The sequence below is a fragment of the Pongo abelii genome, chromosome 5 (assembly GCF_028885655.2).
Source record: "Pongo abelii isolate AG06213 chromosome 5, NHGRI_mPonAbe1-v2.0_pri, whole genome shotgun sequence".
Lineage (NCBI taxonomy): Eukaryota > Metazoa > Chordata > Mammalia > Primates > Hominidae > Pongo > Pongo abelii.
The window spans coordinates 88,294,787-88,314,440 of NC_071990.2; the positions used below are offsets into that span (position 1 = coordinate 88,294,787).

The 19,654-nt window shown below is 38.5% G+C and overlaps 1 protein-coding gene across 17 annotated transcripts in view; it reads right to left on the reverse strand.

The window, feature by feature from the left end:
* RARS2 (arginyl-tRNA synthetase 2, mitochondrial) overlaps positions 1–19,654 on the reverse strand; it is a 75,854-nt gene that overhangs the window by 51,599 nt on the left and 4,601 nt on the right. For 8 of the 17 annotated variants that reach the window (XM_063724729.1, XM_063724730.1, XM_054557015.2 and 5 more), the window contains 1 exon segment: positions 3,980–4,053. The exons of 1 other annotated variant lie outside the window; for it this stretch is intronic. In XM_063724729.1, the coding sequence (XP_063580799.1) occupies positions 3,980–4,053 (74 nt within the window). 17 annotated transcript variants of the gene reach the window in all.

The following is a 19,654-nucleotide window of genomic DNA, read 5'->3' on the forward strand; positions in this document are numbered from 1 at the left end:
GCTTAACAAAAATCAAAAGCTCTCCCTTTCCCTACAAAATAAGACTTGAAGCAAATTTGGAAAAAGGACTTGACAACTTAGAAAGTGACCATGAGAGTACTCATTACATCATTCTCTATGAATTTTTCTGTAGGTTTGAAATAGTTCAAGGTGCAAAAAAAATTTTTTTAATCAACATATAAGCATCTATATAACTACTCACACTAATTTATCTTCTGGTGTTTAATATGGAACTAGAGCATGAGACTCGATGGGCAGAGTAAGAGGGTTGAAACATTATTTATCCAGCCCATCTGTCACTGGAATGAATAGACTTATTTTTGAGAAGGCACAAATTATTTCCTTCATTAACACTTATGAAACTCAGGGAAATAACTAAAAATTCCTGTGTGACTTCTGGTTAACATCACATTTAAAAACCTAGTCCACAATGACCATTAAGAATTTTCCTGAGCCTTAATACATCATCCAGCAGCCTACTACGTATTACACTTTGGCCAGGTATAGTGGCCCATGCCTGTAATTCTAACACTTTGGGAGGCCAAGGCAGGAGGATTGCTTGAGCTCAGGAGTTCAAGACCAGCTTGGGCAACATAGCAAGACCCAATCTCTAAGAAAAAAAATTTATATTAAAAAATGAAAACAATCTAAATGTCTAGCAACAAGGGAATGTTACAATATTGCTAAAAGTGATATTCACTTTAAAAACAGAATTATGTCAGGAAAAGGATTCAAATATCCTATGTTTTTCTATGTAGTTTTATAGCTATGTCTTTTTAAACGCTAAAAAAAATTCAAAGAAAAAAGTAAAAAATACATCAACTTGCTAAAATCAGTTGTCTTACTGTAGTAGACTATTGGGGGCTTTTATCTTTTCTTATTCTTCTGTATGTTCCTGAATTTCCTTAAGAAGATTATCTGTTTTGCTTTTACAATAGAAAACCACATTTAAAAATAAAACCTTTAAAAAGACAAAACATCTAAGCTATGAAAAGCAGTAGATATCAAAATAAACAACTGTGGATGAGGAGAGCCCAACACAGTGGCTCACGCCTCTAATTCTAGTGTGGGAGGCTGAGGTAGGAGAATTGCTTGAGCCGAGGAGTTCAAAACTAGCCTGGGCAATGTAGGGAGACACCATCTCTACAGAAAATTTAAAAAATTAGCCAAGTGTGGTGGCCCATGCTTCTGGTCCCAGCTAATTGGCAGGCTGAGATGGGAGGATAGCTTGAGCCTGGGAGCTTAAGGCTGCAGTAAGCCGTGATTCTGCCACTGCACTCCAGCTTCAGCAACCAACAGAGCTAGATCCTGTCTCAAAAAAAAAAAAAATGTGGACAAGGAGAGTAGACGGGGTATAAAAGAAACAAAACTGGGCCGGGCATGGTGGCTCAACCCTGTAATCCCAGCACTTTGGGAGGCTGAGGTGGGCGCATGTTGCCCAAGGTGGTCTTGAACTCCTGAGCTCAAGCAATCCTACTGCCTTGGCCTCCCAAGATCAGGAGTTTGAGACCAGCCTGGCCAACATGGTGAAACCCCGTCTCTACTACTAAAAATACAAAAATTAGCTGGGCATGGTGGTCCGTCCCTGTAATCCCAGCTACTGGGGAGGCTGAGGCAGGAGAACGGCTTAAACCCAGGAGGCGGAGGTTGCAGTGAGCCGAGATTGTGCCACTGCACTCCAGCCTGGGTGACAGAGCAAGACTCCGTCTCAAACAAACAAACAAACAAAAAACTGGTCCCATACAGATGATGGTGGGTGATGGGCACACATAGGGTTCATTAAACTAGTCCCTGTATATTCATTCTTTATACTTAAAAAAGTTTAAAAAGCAATAGTTATTTTCCCATTAATTCTGAGGAGTTGTGATATTGGTTAGTGTGAAATCCACAGACTTGATAGCCATTGGCTTATAATAAAGTTGTTAATTCTGTTTACTACCATCAGATAGTAGACAGAAAATAAAATCGAGAGAATCAGATCAGAGTAAATTAATTCATTATATTAATTAAACCATGTTAACAAAAATACTATTTCTTAATTCTCCTGGCACTTATAAGCATTCTGGAATAAAGTTAGAAATATAGAACGGTTAGGCTTAGTTACATACTGCAAAGGAAACCTGAATTTATTATGGCAAAGCACTAGAGGTTCCCTTTGTTTTAAGTAAACTTAATATGAAGAACTTCAGATTTGTATGCCAGAAAAATCTTGAGGCCCTCCCCAATATTTATTTTATTTATTTACTTTTTTTGAGACGGAGTCTCGCTCTGTCACCCAGGCTGGAGTGCAGTGGCAAGATCTCGGCTCACTCTAACCTCCGCCTCCCCGGTTCAAGCGGTTCTCCTGCTTCAGCCTCCTGAGTAGCTGGGATTACAGGCGCATGCCACCACGCCTGGCTAATTTTTTGTATTTCTAGCAGAGACGGGGTTTCACCATGTTAGCCAGGATGGTCTCAATCTCCTGACCTCATGATCCACCTGCCTCGGCCTCCCAAAGTGCTGGGATTACAGGCGTGAGCCACTGCGCCCAGCCCCAATATTTATTTTCTATAAACTAAAGTCAATACCTCAGATTGTTAAAGTGGAAGCAGGCAAAGGAAATCCTATTCAAAAGATGGGCCAAGATGGTTCAGCTTATTAAAGACCTTTGACACATTAAATGAAAATGGAAACAAACAGGCTGGGTGTGGTGGTTCATACTTGTAATCCCAGTACTTTGGGAGACCAAGACAGGTGGATTGCCTGAGCTCAGGAGTTCAAGACCACCCTGGGCAACATGACTAAACCCCATCTCTACAACAAATACAAAAATGTCAGCCAGGCATAGTGGTGTGAGCCTGTAGTCCAAGCTACTCTGGAGGCTGAGGTGGGAGGATCACTTGAGCACGGGAGTTTGAGGCAGCAGTGAGCCGAGATCACACCACTGCCCTCCAGCTTGGGCGACAGAATGATACCTGGTCTCAAAACAAACAAACACCAAACCAGTAACATTTCCCTTATTATGCAGAATGTCATTTACAGATTTTACGAAATAGGTAACTAGTTTGGAAGGTTACATCTATTTACATATAATCATGAGATCCTCTTGGTAGTGGTTGCCTCTCTTACAGAAAGTCAATATAAAATGCCGCAGTGGGCCATTTTAAAGGTGCTTTTACTAGAAGGCCACATGTAGCCTTTCTCTTTCTTTTCCACTTACTTCTTTGTTCTATTCTGAGAAGAATATTCATTCTACTCTTAAAGTCCTGACAAAGTTAAATGAATAAAATACAAGGACAAAATGGTACTGGTAATTATATCTTTACTTCTTTTCAAAGCTTAGGACTTAAATGACTACTATGTAGCTAATTTCTTGTCATTATTAATTGACAGACAATAATCTATCCAAGTATTGAAGTTTTCTACCCAAATCGTAAACAAGAATCATTTAGGATGACCAAACTCACAAAGAGATACACCTCTCTGTAACTGAGAAAGCAACTATTGGTTGTGTGTAGTCCTAACCAACAGTTTTCTATCACTGGGAGTACTCAAAAGGAAACTCAATAAACAAAAACAACATTAAAAACCTAGTAGATAAATATGGTACAAGAGTATTCAAGCACCAGATGGCTGTACAATCTTTAATATCCCTTCAAAAACCCTGAAATTCTAACCACAATTTTAGTTACTTTATTTATTGTTACAGAATTAAATTTGAACCTCATTCCCAAAGACTTTGCCACAATCATAGTTACTAGCATAACTAAAATAATGAACATAAGAATATATAATCCGCCATATCAGAGTATTTAAAATACAGATTTTAATTTTATTATTTAAGTCAATAGGAGTAATAGGCTGAATATAATGAATCATAGCTTACAGTTAATTTCAAGGACTATTCCACAAATTGAAGAGTAACAATTCTTTTTTGCTTTTTTGGTATATCAACAAAGTCAGCAACATTTTAGATTGTTACAAGTATATTATACTTAACTCTTTTTGGGAAATTGGAACTGCAGATATTGATGTGATCAAGTTTTCTGGTGGAAGATTCAACACTCTGGAAAGCTAAAAATCAAAAAGAACAAAACATTGCAAGCTTGTTGACATATTTGTTCCATTCAAATATGTAAGAATAAACTATTAATACACTTAACACTAATGAGCTCCAAATGCATTCCAAGTGAAGGAAGCCAGATTCAAAAAGGTATATAGTGTATGATTCAATTATTTGACCCTCGGAAAACCCAAAATTCTAAGGATGAAGAATAAATCTGTGGTTGCCAAGGGTTAGGGGGAGGACTTGACCATAAATTAATAGAACTGTTCAGCAAAAAGAATGAACTTTACCGTTGTAAATTAAAAAAAAAAAAAAAGTATGGCAAGAGAGGAGATAAACCACTGAGAATCCACAGATAATTTACTTATTTTTTTCATTAAAAAAAATTGAGTGGCTACTTAATGTGCCAGGCATTATTCCAGGTATTGGGGATACAGCAGTGAACAAAACAGACCAAAAAAAAAAAAAAAAAAACCTCATGGCATTTACAAATAAACAAGTAAATAAGAGGAAAAATCTGATCCCCGTCCCTATCAAAGGCTTAATCATTAGAATAGTAGGGGTGGATGTGTTATATACATATATTTTGTAGCAGAGTCTCGCTATGTTGCCCAGGCCAGTCTTGAACTCCTGGCCTCATGTGATCCTTCCACATCAACTCCCCAAAGTACTGGGATTATAGGTGTAAGGAACTGTGCCTTGCTGAATTTGTATTTTCTAAAAGCTCCTTGCACGACTGTTAATACATAGCCAAAGTTGTGAACTATTACCCTAATTGGACACTCAAAGTTAGGTGGAAGAGACATTCCCATGTACTGAATGATTTATTTTTTTTGAGGAGTCTCGCTCTGTCACCCAGGCTGGAGTACAGCGACGTGATCTCGGCTCACTGTGGCCTCTGTCTCCTGAGTTCAAGCAATTCTCCTGCCTCAGCCGCCCAAGTAGCTGGGATTACAGACACATACCACCAAGCCCAGCTAATTTTTTCCATTTTTAGTAGAGACGGGGCTTTGCCATTTTGGCCAGGCTGGTCTCAAACTCCTGACCTCAGATGATCCACCCGCCTCAGCCTCCCAAAGTGTTGAGATTACAGGCGTAAACCACCATGCCCAACCGGATTTTTTATTTCTTATAGAGACAGTCTTGCTATGTTGACCAAGCTGGCCTCTAATTTCTGGCCTCAAGTAAACCTCTCACCTCCGCCCCTCAAAGTGCTGGGATTACAAGAGTGAGCACTGCACCAGTCCTGAATTATTCCTATCTGACAGGCATGTCTTAAGTGACTTAATTTTTCTTTGCAACAATCCCAGACTTTCCTAATATTTCAACCCTCATTTTATAAATGATGAAACTGAAGTACAGGGAATTTACTTAACTTGCCTAAGTGGAAAGAAAAGCTAGGATGTGAACACAGGCTATCTAAAAACGGAACCTATGCTCAATCCCTATGCCATATTGATATGGTTTGGTTGTATTTCCTCCCAAAATCTGATCTTGAATTATAGCTCCCATACTCCCCACGTGTCATGGGAGGGACCAGGTGGAGATAACTGAATCATGGGGTGGTTTCCCCCATTCTGTTCTCGTGACAGTGAGTTAGTTCTCACGAGATCTGATGGTTTTAAAAAAGGCTTTCCCCCACCCTTCACTCAACACTTCTCCTTGCTGCTGCCATGTGAAGAATGTGTCTGCTTCCCCTTCCGCAATGATTGTAAGTTTCCTGAGGCCTCCCCAGCCATGTTGAACTGTGAGTCAATTAAATCTCTTTCCTTTATAAATTACCCAGTGTCAGGCATGTCTTTATTAGCAGTGTGAGAACAGACTAATACACATATGTATATCCTTTCATTGAGAAATGCATAAAAACAAAATAGTGAAATAACAGCATAGCCAGTATAAATTTACAACTGTCTTCAACTTTTCCCCCACTTCTCCAATACTCATATAGCCTCTGCAAAGGACTATACATGGCTGTAGAGTTGGGAAAAAGACAAGGGAATGATGGGGGAAACAGAAAAAGTAACAATGTAAGAAGAGTTTAAGAAGAAATCATCTTCAAGGGTGTTTGTGACTGTTCAGGAAAGCAATAAAATTAAAACCACTGTCTCTTGATTAATAATAACATATACTCTCCTGTTGTCAACAGAAGTTATTTGTTGAATTTCACAAACGTATTAACTGTAAAAACTTGCCCAAACTTGCAGACCTGGAGATGTCACTTTCTTTAAGAGGCTTGTACATTTCCACTTGGGCTTGGTACAGATTGATTTTTTAAAGTTTCCTCTCAGTGTACAATATTTTTTATTTTCTAGACTTTAGGAAGTAAATTACTGTATTCCTTACTAAAAAGTCATTTCTTCAGGATGTACTTACAGAAATAGGTAAATATTTCCAAAGCATTTATAGGATAAAGGCTCAAACAGTTCATGTTTATAGTACGAAATGTTTCTAGAATAGAAACCAGTAATAAAGGTTCTATCGTAATTTCTCAGAAAAAAAAAAGGATCCAAATTCCAAATTCCAGTTCTACTTTTATTAGTTAAGAGACCTTGAAAAAGTAATTTTACATGAATGAGCCATAGTTTTCACAGCTGAAATATGGGGATAATAAATCTGTTAAATAATAAACTAGGGCTCTTGTGATGACTAAGAAAAATATGTCATATAATAAACATGTAATAAATATTTCCTTCTCCTTTTAAAAAATTTGTTTATTTTGGACACATCTCCCAAACTTAACCATAATCACTAAGATTTTCTGTCTATCTTAAATATAACAACTCGGCTGCAAAAACTTAGTGATTAGGTCAATTTTGAAGCATTTCAGCTGACAAATAGGTTGTGAACCTGGGTAGCAATAAAAAGGTTACATTTAAATGAACAACATGTAATTCTCATTTGGAGAATTCTTTTGGCTAAACTAAAAGCTACTTAATAATTTGTTCTTCTTCTTTCCCCCCTTCTCCCCTCCAGAGAAAAGGTCTCACTCTGTTACCCAGGCTGGAGTGCAGTGGCTCACAATCATACCTCACTGCAGCCTCGACCTCCTGGTCTCAAGCGGTCCTCCCACCTCAGCTTCCTGAGTAGCTGGGACTCCAAGGAACTGCGCCACCATGCCCAGCCTCATGTATTATCTTACTATATTTCATTTGCTACCAAAAAGCTCTAAGGGGGACTTAAGCACATAAAATGAAATGGAGGTATAAATTTATACCAGAAAACCCTAAGCTCAAGGTACTTACGCTTCTTGGCAATCAAGGTACAAAGGGAATGAATCTACACAGCATGTTTTACGCCTAGTAATACAGGGTAAACATATATATATATTCAGTAAATGCAGGAATGAAGTTTTCCTGAAAGTAATTCTAAGACTCGTTTATCTTACTCATATGAAGATATAAATAACAAGACAGTAGTTTCAATAGCAGTTTCACAAAAGATACATGTATAATTAGTCTGTTCTTGTACTGCTATTAAGACATAACTGAGACTGGCTAATTCATGAAGAAAAGAAGTTTACTTGTCTCATGGTTCCACAGGCTGTACAGGAAGCACGTATGGGGAGGCCTCAGAAAACTCAATCATGGCAGAAAGCGAAAGGCAAGCAGGCACATCTTACACGGTGGCAGCAGGAGGAAAAGTGTGAATGGGGAGATGCTACACACTTTTGAACAACCAGATCTTGTGAGAATTCTATCACCGAGGCAGCACTAGGGGAATGGTGCTAAACCATTAGAAACCATCCCCATGATCCAATCACCTCTCACCAGGCCCCACCTCCAACACTAGGGATTACAATTGAACATGAGATTTAGGTGGGGACATGGAGCCAAACCATATCAGTATGGAAACATTCTTACATAATGTAAATTTTAAAACAAACAAACAAACAAGAAAAAGGGGGTTGGGGTGAATGTGGAGTTATTGTTTAATGGGCAAAGAGTTTTAGTTGTGCAAGATGAAAACTGTTCCGCAGACAGATGGTGGTGATGGTTGCACAATGTAAATGTACTTAATGCCACTGAACTGTATGCTTAAAAATGGCTAAGATGGCAAATTTTACGTTATGTGTATTTTTTCACAATTTAAAAAAACAAAAACAAAAAAAAACAAGAAGACTTCCGGGATAAAGTAGTGAAATGAAAGCTTCTTCACATAATCTCCCATCTTCAACCAACATCAAAAAGAAAAGGAAGGAAAGTAAGTAGAGAGTAAACAGGTAGGTAGGTTGGTTCTCCAGCAGCAAATACACAAGACAGAAAGAGCTCAAAGTCACAAACTTCAAAGGTGATAGTCAAGTAAAAATACAATAGCTTCTGGAGGAGAATGGAACAGCCCTGTCTGGCAAGGCTAACTCAGTCCTCATGTATCAGAAGTCAGAGATGAATTAACAACTCTCATTAACACCCCAAATCTGGAGAAAAACAAATTGAATAAATTCCATTATTTTTTCCCTCTTGCAACTAAGAGATGCTGCCCAAGCTGTGGGAAACAATTAGTAAGACAGAAATGAATTCCAGCACTTTCCAGCAAAAGTAAAAATTCTAGAGTAACACACCGATGGCCTTTCCAATGAAAACACAATACATTCTCCTACTGCAGAAAGCAAACCTTGATATGGTGTTGTGTGAGCAGTAAGAATCAGAGAAGTAGTTTTTACAGGAAGACAGAAAAAATATCAGGGCTAGTTTGCAAAAATTTAATATACCATGTCAGAGTTGAGGAATAATGTGTACAGGTCACCATGACCTACTAGAGAGAGAGACAAAAGAGGAATGGAAAGGGGGAGGAGTTTATATTTTTGCAACCACAAAGGTGAGGTAAGCCAAAAACAAATGTGACATGAGGAGTGAAGAAGTCATCCACACAATGTGCAAACAAATGGAAAGCTGGGGCAGAGCTGTCAACCATGAGCAAGAGGAAAAAGGACAGGCATCACCAGTAGGTGATTAAACTGAAATAAACAAAAATAGGGAGAGAGAGAATAGGGAGGAAGGCATAGACCAGAAGATATACAGCTGGAAAAAATGTAGCATAGAACAGATCAAAGAACTCTGCCCAGGAGAAAAATGTAACCCAATGAATATGAAGAACATTATTCACAAATGCTTCAGGATTTGGAACTTACTGAGAATGTGAATAAAATAAACAAGAACTAAAAGACAAGATGAAAAAACAAGAGTGAATTTTATAAGGAGTCTAAAAATTAATGATCAAACTTTTTACCATAAAACTAACAATTAAGAAACATAAGAGTATAGTCATAATTGAAAAAAAAACTATGACATAGAAGAACTAATCAGAGAATACAAAGATTAATGTAATCAGAAAAATAAATAGAACTGAAGAAAGATAATCCAACCTTAGGAAAATTGGTGTCCCTAAAATACAAAAAGAATGAAGACTAGCAAACAAACATGCAGACAGGAAGGAAGGAAGGTAGACTGCTTCCCTAGCAACCAGTCATAAGGATAGAGAGACAAAATTCAAAGCCATAAACTTCAAAAGAGATCTCCAAGAAAAGATACTACAGATTCTGAAGCAGAATGGAGCAGCCTTATTTGGCAGGGCTCCTAACTTGATCTCACTTATCAGAAGCCACAGAGATGAACCCTACAAAATAGAAAACACACACACACACAGACACACACACACACACACACACCCCCCACACCATGGCTTCTCCAAAAGCAGAGCCTGAGAAAAAGACTTGCAGGCAAGTAGTTTATTTGGGAGATGGTTCCTGAGGGCAGAAGTGATGAGAGAGAGGGAAGGAAGAAAAGTTAATACAAGATTATGCCATCAAAGTCATTGCTATAAGCAATGGAGGCTTAATTTCCATGGTACCTCCTAAAATACATACATAGTGTCTACTAGAATTCTCTATCCAAAATAATTCCACCACACTGGAGCTATGTATGCGCTGGGACCAGCAGGCTCCAGAGAGGATGAGGTGCTATTAGCAATAAGTGAATGGAAGCACACACGAAACTGTTTACACCTATGTAAATAGTTGTAAACCTGTATTTACAACTGTGGCAGCTGGACTCAGAGGTGTGACCAAGGTGATGGGAGATAGGGCACAATATAAACAATAAAGGGAAAAACTTCCACGAAATAAAGAACCAAATCTAAATTGTGGTACACCACTGCTATGGCACACCATTCAGCAGTAAAATCAAAGAACCAGACCTCCATGCATCATTGTGGATAATTTTTTTTTTTTTTGAGATGGAGTTTCGCTTTTGTCACCCAGGCTAGAGTGCAATGGTGTGATCGCTCACTGCAACCTCTGCCTCCTGGGTTCAAGGAATTCTCCTGCCTCAGCCTGGGATTACAGGCACCCACCATGCCCAGCTAATTTTTGTATTTTTAGTAGAGACAGGGTTTCACCATGTTGGCCAGACTAGTCTCGAACTCCTGACCTCAAGTGATCCACCCGCCTCGGCCTCCCAAAGTGCTGGGATTACAGGCTTGAGCCACTGCGCCCAGCTGGGTAAGTCTTCTTTAAAAATTGAGTCAAACAAAAAAAATCCAAGCTGCAGCTGCACAAAGATAATTACACTTTGATATAATTTATATAAAATTTAATAACTTGTAAAATAATACTATTTAGAGATATATTCATAGGTAATGAGTGACATTCACAGGTATAATAAACACAAATTTCAAGATAGACATTACCTATTGTGTAAGGTAAGAGTTTGCCAGAGATGGGTACTCTCAGGAATTTAAAAGTATTTGTAATATTTTATTTTCGAAGCTGGGTGTGGGGTATATAAGTATTAACTATATTCTTTTCTATGATTAACATATTTCAATTAAAAAAGACAAACTGAATCTACATATCAAGATAAATTATGTCAACAAAATATACAGAAAATTCAACACTGAGATGCATGCTGGTTAAGTTGCTAAATTTTGAAAATAAAGCACCCAATCAAGAAAACTCCATGGGAAATGAAATAAATGTACTTTGTAGTCATATTAAATCACAAAGATCATGATCTGGGTAAAGCAGATAATTTAACGGTGATATTATATAGGAATAGATTCATTCAATAAAGAAGTTGCAAAGTAGTGTGTGTGTTTCACCTGCTCATTTGTTGTTTTTTAATTTGAATTAATTGGCAACACAGGAAGATTGGAAAATTTTACAATTACATTGGGATTGCCCTATGCATTTGCATCTATGGTATCTGAAGAAAAAATGTGAGATAAGAACTAAACAATCAGTGTTATTCCTTTATTTCTAAAAGAAAGATTTTGACTCTTTTGTTGTTGTTGTTTTCTGAGACAGGGTCTCACTTTGTCGCCCAGGCTGGAATGCAGTGGTATGATGATGGCTCACTGCAGCCTCCAACTCCTGGGCTCAATCAGTCCTCCCACCTCAGCCACCTGAGTAGCTGGGACTACAGGTGTACACCACCATGCCTGGCTAATTTTTTGTATTTTTTTTGTGGAGACAGCATATCTCACCCTTGTTGTCCGGGCTGGTCTCAAACTCCTGGGTTCAAGCAATCATCCTGCCCTAGCCTCCCAAAGTGCTGGGATTATAGGTGTGAGCCACTGCACTCAGTCTTATTTCTAAACATGATAATTTTCTAAAGATTAAGCCTCCTTTTGATATTTCTAGGATTACTTTTTCTGAGAAGTCATAATTTCTTAAATACAGCCAATTAAGCCATATATCAGGAAAAAGATTGGTGGTAAGCATCTTATCTGGTTCAACATAAAATGAAAAGTAGACAAGTTGTGCAGATATGGTTACTAAACAGACCACAAATGTTATAAACTTTGAGTGAGAAAGTTACCCAACACAAATTGGTAAAGGTGGAAGAAAGTTATATCATTTGTGAGAGTGCCAATGTCTTCATCCCTTATGGTAGAAGGTGATGCTGTCTAAATTTGAAACATGAAGATCTTTTTGTAAAAACACTACAAATTGTAATGTTTTTCACAATTTATTTTCTTACTGTAAAAACCTCATTTAGGAAATACATCAATTTTTTGAACTGCACTTTGGTTTTTCACTGAATTCAAACAAAACTACTTTTAACATTTTTATTTAAAACAGCATTTCAGGCCAAGCGCGATGGCTCATGCCTGTAATCCCGATACTTTGGGAGGTCGAGGTGCAGGATCGCTTGAGGCCAGAAGTTCGAGACCAGACTGGGGCAACATAGTGAGACCCCCATCTCTATTTAAAAATAAAAATGTTAAAAATAAAACAGCATTTCAGTAATGAGCACATGAGGAATAATAATACTATTTTACTTTTCAATATGTTGGACATTTTTCCATTGTAAAACTTAAAAATAACACTCTGAAAATAAAAACTCATTACAATACAGCCTGGATTTTGTAAAAAGCATATTTATCCAGTTTTCCTTCCTATTTTCCTTCCTTCTTTTTTTCTGCCTGTATATCTGCATAGAAATATACCTAAAAATAAAAGTCAGTGTTGATGATTTATGGGGTAGTTTAAAAAATTCTTTGCATCTTTTTGTATTGCTTAATTATTTAAAATGAGCAGGCATTATTTTGCAAAAATGAGAACTTTTCCCTTACCAAACCACAACTTTATAAAAGTACGTTTAAGGAATTCTTGTTGAATGTTAAGCAGTATGGCTCAGACATGTACTGTTTACTAACTTCACATGGTGCTAAGCCTAGGATGGTAGTGAGGGGGGGAGAGGTATTCAAAATACCCCACCCTGAGATATTCTAAAATAACATAATAATGACTAATATTGACTGGGCGCAGTGGCTTGTGCCTGTAATCCCAGCACTTTGGGAGGCCGAGGCAGGCAGATCACCTGAGGTCAGGAGATCAAGACCAGCCTGGCCAACATGGCAAAACCCCGTCTCTACTAAAAATACAAAAAATTAGCCAGGCATGGTGGCTGGTGCCTGTAGTCCCAGCTACTCAGGAGGCTGAGGCAGGAGAATCACTTGAACCTGGGAGACAGAGGTTGCAGTGAGCTGAGATCGCACCACTGCACTCCATCCAGCCTGGAGACAGAGCAAGACTCTGTCTCAAAAAAAAAAAAAAAAAAAAAAAGACTAATATTTACTGATACCGAATACATGCAATATACCAAACACAATTCTCAGCACTCCATATGTATTAATACCTTGCATCCTGATGACACATCTATACGGTAGCTAAATAATTTTCCAGATTTTACAGACGAGGTGAAGAAAACTTAAACATCTATCAGAGGAGAAGCTGGATTTAAACCTGAGTCTTCCATGGTCAATGTTCTTAGTCACTACACCAGCAGTTCCAATACTTTGCCGTATATGGGAATGATCACCAGAAATCTTTAGGAAAACCCGCCTGGCTCCCATGTGCAAATATTTTGATTTAATTAGTACAACCTGGGCTCTGGGCAGAAGGATGTAAAACATTCCCCAGGTGATCTAATGTGCAGAGAGACCACTGTACTACATCTTTCTGCCTCTGGGTAGCCGTTGGGTAGTGGTTATCAAGCCCGGATGAACATCTGAATCACCTGATAATTTTTTATAACTTCTAGGCCGATGCCCAACCTCAGGCTAAAGGGCCTGGGCTTAAGCAGTTTTAAATGCTTCTCAGGTGACTCAAGTCTGCAGCTAGTGCTTAAGAACCACGGCTTAAGGAGAGAGCAGTTGCCTCCCATTTTAACAATGCCCAAAGTAGTGAATGTTTTTAATTAGAGGTTTATCTTTCTCTCAAATGGGTGCAGCATAAAAAAAAAAAGAGAGAGAGAAAATAAAAGAAAACAAATTGAGAGCCACTGAGCATGGAGCATGTTTTTTGTTTTGTGTTTTTTTTGAGACAGAGTCTCCCTCTGTCGCCAGGCTGGAGTGCAGTGGCGCGATCTCTGCTCACTGCAAACTCTGCCTCCCGGGCTCAAGCGATTCTCCTGTCTCAGCCTCCCAAGTAGCTGGGACTACAGCCTCAGCCTGGGATTACAGGCACCCACTATGCCCAGCTAATTTTTGTATTTTTAGTAGAGACGAGGTTTTGCCATGTTGCTGGATGGTCTCGATCTCTTGACCTCGTGATCCACCCGCCTCCGCCTCCCAAAGTGCTGGGATTACAGGTGTGAGCCACTGCGCCAGGCTTGGAGCATGGTTTTAAGTTCACTTGCATTTTCACAGGTTCAGAATTATTCTGGGAGTAATACGACTTTCTTCAACTGTCTCTGAGATTGGATTTAGAGCTTTCTTGGATCAGAATGTGACCAATGGGTTTGCTTAGCTTCAGGGTTTATTATCTTTTGCTCCCTTCGGGCAGGGCTGTTTCACCTGGCATTGGGCTTCATCTAGGACTAGCACAAGCGAAAAGAAGGTCTACTGATAACTACCTTCTTTAGGCCTCAAACTAATAAAAGTTTCACAGAATAAAATATCCTAAAAAGGTTACACAATGAGAACCAAATAATAAAAGACTGACAGTAAACCTGAAAATTTTAACAGAGAAATAAAATCCACAAAATTAGGCACAGTCCTTGAGAAATAAACTAAATAACACATTGAATGAGAAGCAAAGCAAGAAGCACTTCTTGCCAGGTGCAGTTGCTCACGCCTGTAATTCCAGCGCTTTGGGAGGTTGAGGCAGGTGGATTACCTGAGGTCAGGAATTTGAGTGAAACCCTGTCTCAAAAAAAAAAAAAAACACTTTTTTTTTATTTTTTAGATTTTTGTAGAGATGAAGTCTCACTATATCTCAGTATATTTCCCAGGGTGGTCTCGAACTACTGGACTCAAGCAATCCTCCCACCTCAGCCTCCCAAAGTGCTGAAATTACAGACATTGGCCACTGCACCTGGCCTTTTATTCATTTATTTATTTGCTTACTTATTTTTAAGAGGAAGCACTTAAGGGAATATCAAGTGAAAATTCACAACTGCCAGATCTCGTTTGAGAACCTAAGATCAGAGATTCTAATATGTAATATAAGAATGGCTAATATGTATTGAGTGCTTACAATGTACCAAGCACAATTCTAAACTTTAGATTCAGGAACCTAATATCAGAGATTCTAATATAATAGAATCTTTGGCTCCAGAGCATTCACTAGGAAAGCACATCAGTCAATTAGCTTGTCAGCAGTCCTCAACCATTTATTTTTCTGATACAATAGCAAATATGATTCCTACCTCTAGTACTCAGATAACTGAGCACAAAGTCAAAAAATATTCTCAGTCTGGCTCTAGATAGGTACTAAATTCAGCTAGGAGCTAAACTTGCCAGGTTCAGGATCAAAATCTGTGAAAATTGCATAAAAACCTAATTTTGCTAATGAAAAAGGGATCCATATCTTTAGCAACCAGACATTCAGGTGGCAAAATTGACATCATCTTATGAAAATTAGCTCTATATTTTTATCCACATTAACATAATCTATAGGCCATGAATCTAAAACGGCAATTACCCCAGTTGTTCCTCACTTCTGATTCTCCAACACTACCAAGTCAGGCACTGTAGGTTTGCCACCAAGACCAGTGCAGAAGCCCTCCCACATTTGCAGAAATTTTCCTCAGGAACAGGTCTTCATTAGTTTCAAGACACAAACAAGAAGCAAACAAAGTAAGAATTAAAACTTTGGGGCTTAGAAGAGAATATCCCAAACAATTTGGAAGGCAAATTATGACTATAATGAAAGAAATTTAGCATGGTTCTTTTTTAAAATTAAGTTCCAGGGTACATGTCCAGGATGTGCAGGTTACATAGACAAATGTGTGCCATTGTGGTTTGCTGCACCTATCAACCCATCACCTAGGTATTAAGCACCACATGCATTAGCTATTTTTTCCTAAAGCTCTCCCTCTTCCCACCCCACCCCCAGCAAACCCTGGTGTGTGTTGTTCCACTCCCCATGGCCATGTGTTCTCATTGTTCAGCTCACACTTACAAGTGACAATGTGCAGTGTTTGGTTTTCTGTTCCTGCATTAGTTTGCTGAGAATAATGGTTTCTGGCTCCATTCACGTCCCTGCAAAGGACATGATCTCGTTCCTTTTTACGGTTGCATAGTATTCCATGGTGTATATGTACCAACCACATTTTCTTTATCCAGTCTATCACCGATGGGCATTTGGGTTGATTCCATGTCTTTGCTATTGTGAATAGTGCTGCAGTGAACATCCGTGTGCATGTATCTTTGTAGCAGAATGATTTATATTCCTTCGGGTATATACCCAGCAATGGGATTGCTGGGCCAAATATTTCTGGTACTAGATCTTTGAGGAACCGTGACACTGTCTTCCACAATGGCTGAACTAATTTACATTTCCACCAACAGTGTAAAATTGTTCCTATTTCTCCACAATCTCACCAGCATCTGTTGTTTCTTGACTTTTTAATGATCACCATTCTGACTGGCATGAGATGGTATCTCATTGTGGTTTTGATTTACAGTTCTCTAACGATCAGTGATGTTGAGCTTTTTTTCAAATATTTGTGGCCGCATAAATGTTTTCTTCTGAGAAGTGTCTGTTCATGTCCTTTGCCCACTTTTTAATGGGGTTGTTTTAAGTTCCTTGTAGGTTCTGGATGTTAGACCTTTGTCGGATAGATGGCGAAAATTCTATGCTACTCTGTAGGTTGCCTGTTTGCTCTGATGATAGATTTTTTTTTTTTTTGCTGTAGTATGGTTATTATACAACTTGCGGTTCTAAGCAGAATGGAATGCTGGTGGGTCTGTGAGAATAGATTGGAAGCAAAGAACAGTACAAACGTAGATAATTCAGTCAGTCCTGCTGTTTACCTTAATGTGGATGAATATCTGCCCAACATACATATTGCACCTCAGGACTAAATGACAACAACTGGACAACTAGTTTAATTGCTTCTTGAGGCCACACCTGAAATTTGATAATAAACTCAGCAGAGTCAAGAAAGCCGGTCTTCCTGCTCACCATTAGCAGGGTAGCTCCTCTATCAAGATATGTAGATGTAAGTTAATAAGGAGAGCGTAAAGCTACTTAAAATGTACTAGTTACAAGAAACTAAATGCAATTTGTGATCCTATATGGGAAAAAAAAAATCAACAAGACTGGAATATGGACTGTAAGTTAAAGCATTTTATCAATATTATATGAATCTAATAACTGTACTGTGGTCATGTAAAACAAGCCTTGTTCTTAGGAAATAAACAATTACATATTAAGAGGTAAAGGAGCATTATGTATGAAACCTACTTTCAAATGACACAGGAAAAAATTATACAGAATGATGAAGCAAATGTGGCAAAATGTTAATAACTGCTGAATCTAGATAAAGAGGATATGGAGTTGTTTGTACTATTATCACAACTTTTTATAAGTCTGAAATTATTTCAAAATTAAAAGTACACAAAATTAAAATGAACTAGCTGGGCCAGGCATGGTGGCTCTTGCCTGTAATCCCAGCACTTTGCGAGGCCGAAGCATGCAGATCACCCGAGGTCGGGAGTTTGAGACCAGACTGACCAAAATGGAGAAACCCCATCTCTACCAAAAATACAAAATTAGCCGGGTGTGGTGGCATATACCTGTAATCCCAGCTACTTGGGAGGCTGAGGCAGGAGAATCGCTTGAACCTGGGAGGTGGAGGTTGCGGTGAGCCGAGATTGTGCCATTGCACTCCAGCCTGGGCGACAAGAACAAAACTGCGTCTCAAAAAAAAAAAAACAGAACCAGCTGAATTTCAGTTTAATGAGCAAAATGAAAAGCAAGTAAGAAAAGGAGACAAATCTACATTCCATCATTATTTCGGAGCCAGACACGTACTGGCCATTTTACAAATTTAACTCTAAATATAGAATACAAAGAATTCTGGCTTTGAGGCAAATAGCTAGGTTAGTAGTTCAACTCTAGAATTTTATAGCTGAGTGACCTTAGGTTATTCCTTTCATGTTCCTGAATCTCAGTGTCCTTTTCTGTAAAATAAGGATAACAATACAAACAGCAATGGCATGACTGAGATGATGAAATGAAAATTTCAAGTATTGTACATTGTATGTGTGTACCACTAAGCACAATATACCACTGTGCTTAGTGTTGAGAGACAAATCCTTGTGGGACTCTAACGTTTCTGCATATGTAAACAAGGCACAAATTGCCTTTGTTCTGGACTGTCTTTCAAGGATACAGATTTGTAAGATAAAGATGGTTCCTCACTCCAGAGCAAAGGGCAGGCATGCTTACTGCCCATTATAAAAGACCCAAGGTTTCTCTCCTGTAACACAGTACATAACTTATATAGAGGTATTATCTGACCCTCTTCACATTGTGATATGGGAAGAAAAAGAACTTGGGAAATTGACACAAAATATGTTGATACTGTGGTTACTGCTATTGCTATGAATAGTAAAATCCTTTTCCTTCATTCAGGGGTCTGATGTTTTCTGCTACCATCCATGGAACTGTGGTAGAAACTTAAGAGGGTAAAATCACAGACCCTTTGCAACTCCTGACATTAAGCACTCTGTTATCTTTATCTCATTACATTTTATTAATAGCCCTGTAAAGCAAAGCAAAATATGGCACCGTACAAGTGAGGTATCCCATAAATAGTAGTTATTATAATCTTCAACATCATTATTAATCCTTGCAGCAATCCTGTAAACTTGGGATCAAAACCATCATCTTACAGCTGACTTGCCAAGAGTTAATTACACAAATAGTGAAGCTAGAATTCTAATCCTTCCCACCATTATTAAGTGCTCCATGGTAAGCAGGTCTATACAAATCTACCCTCAAAAGACTGAGGAGGCTGAGAGACTGAAGAAAGCTGCTGACAAACCCAGCTTCTCAGAAAGAATGGATTTATGAACAGAAGTCATATCTCAGGAAGCTAAGAGACAAGATGATGAATCCTTGCGCAGTTATCTACCCCAAGATCCAGGGCTTCTCTATGGTATATACCATAGAGAAGGGGTAACCATGCTTCAGAAGGGATGTCTAAGACAACTGAAGTCAACTCCTTAGAAAAAATCAAGAATGCTATGTCATAGCCTATCATTTGCTTAAGGGCAAGAATTATAAATCCTGTCCTTAAGTACTATAAACAGTAGATAAAATAGAAATCCTGCCCTTAAGTACTATAAACAGTAGATAAAATAGAAATCTTACAGGTATTCCTGGAACTGGGGATAATCAGAAGTCAACATGGCAGATTAGCATCCAAGATGGAGTTACTTTAGCCACCACACCACGTCATCTCCGTAGATTTAAAATTAGGAACTCATTCAGTGAAGCTGCATATTTTATATGAGATCACAACAGAGATACTCAGGTATTCATTCTTCAAATACATATTAAACACTTATGTTTCGGGCACTTTGCTGGTGCTGAGGAAATAAGAGTGAATAAGACATGTTCTGTCTTCATGAAGCTTATAGAGGAAACAGACACTAAAACAAGTAAAACAAAACAATTGCTCTTATTATTGTCATCATAGAAGCAAACAAGGGACTAAGAGAACTAGAGGACACACTTTTCAAATTATAGGTTGCCAGTTAGAAATAAATTCCGTTGCCGGGCGCGGTGGCTCACGCCTGTAATCTCAGCACTTTGGGAGGCTGAGATGGGTGGATCATGAGGTCAGGAGATCAAGACCATCCTGGCTAACACGG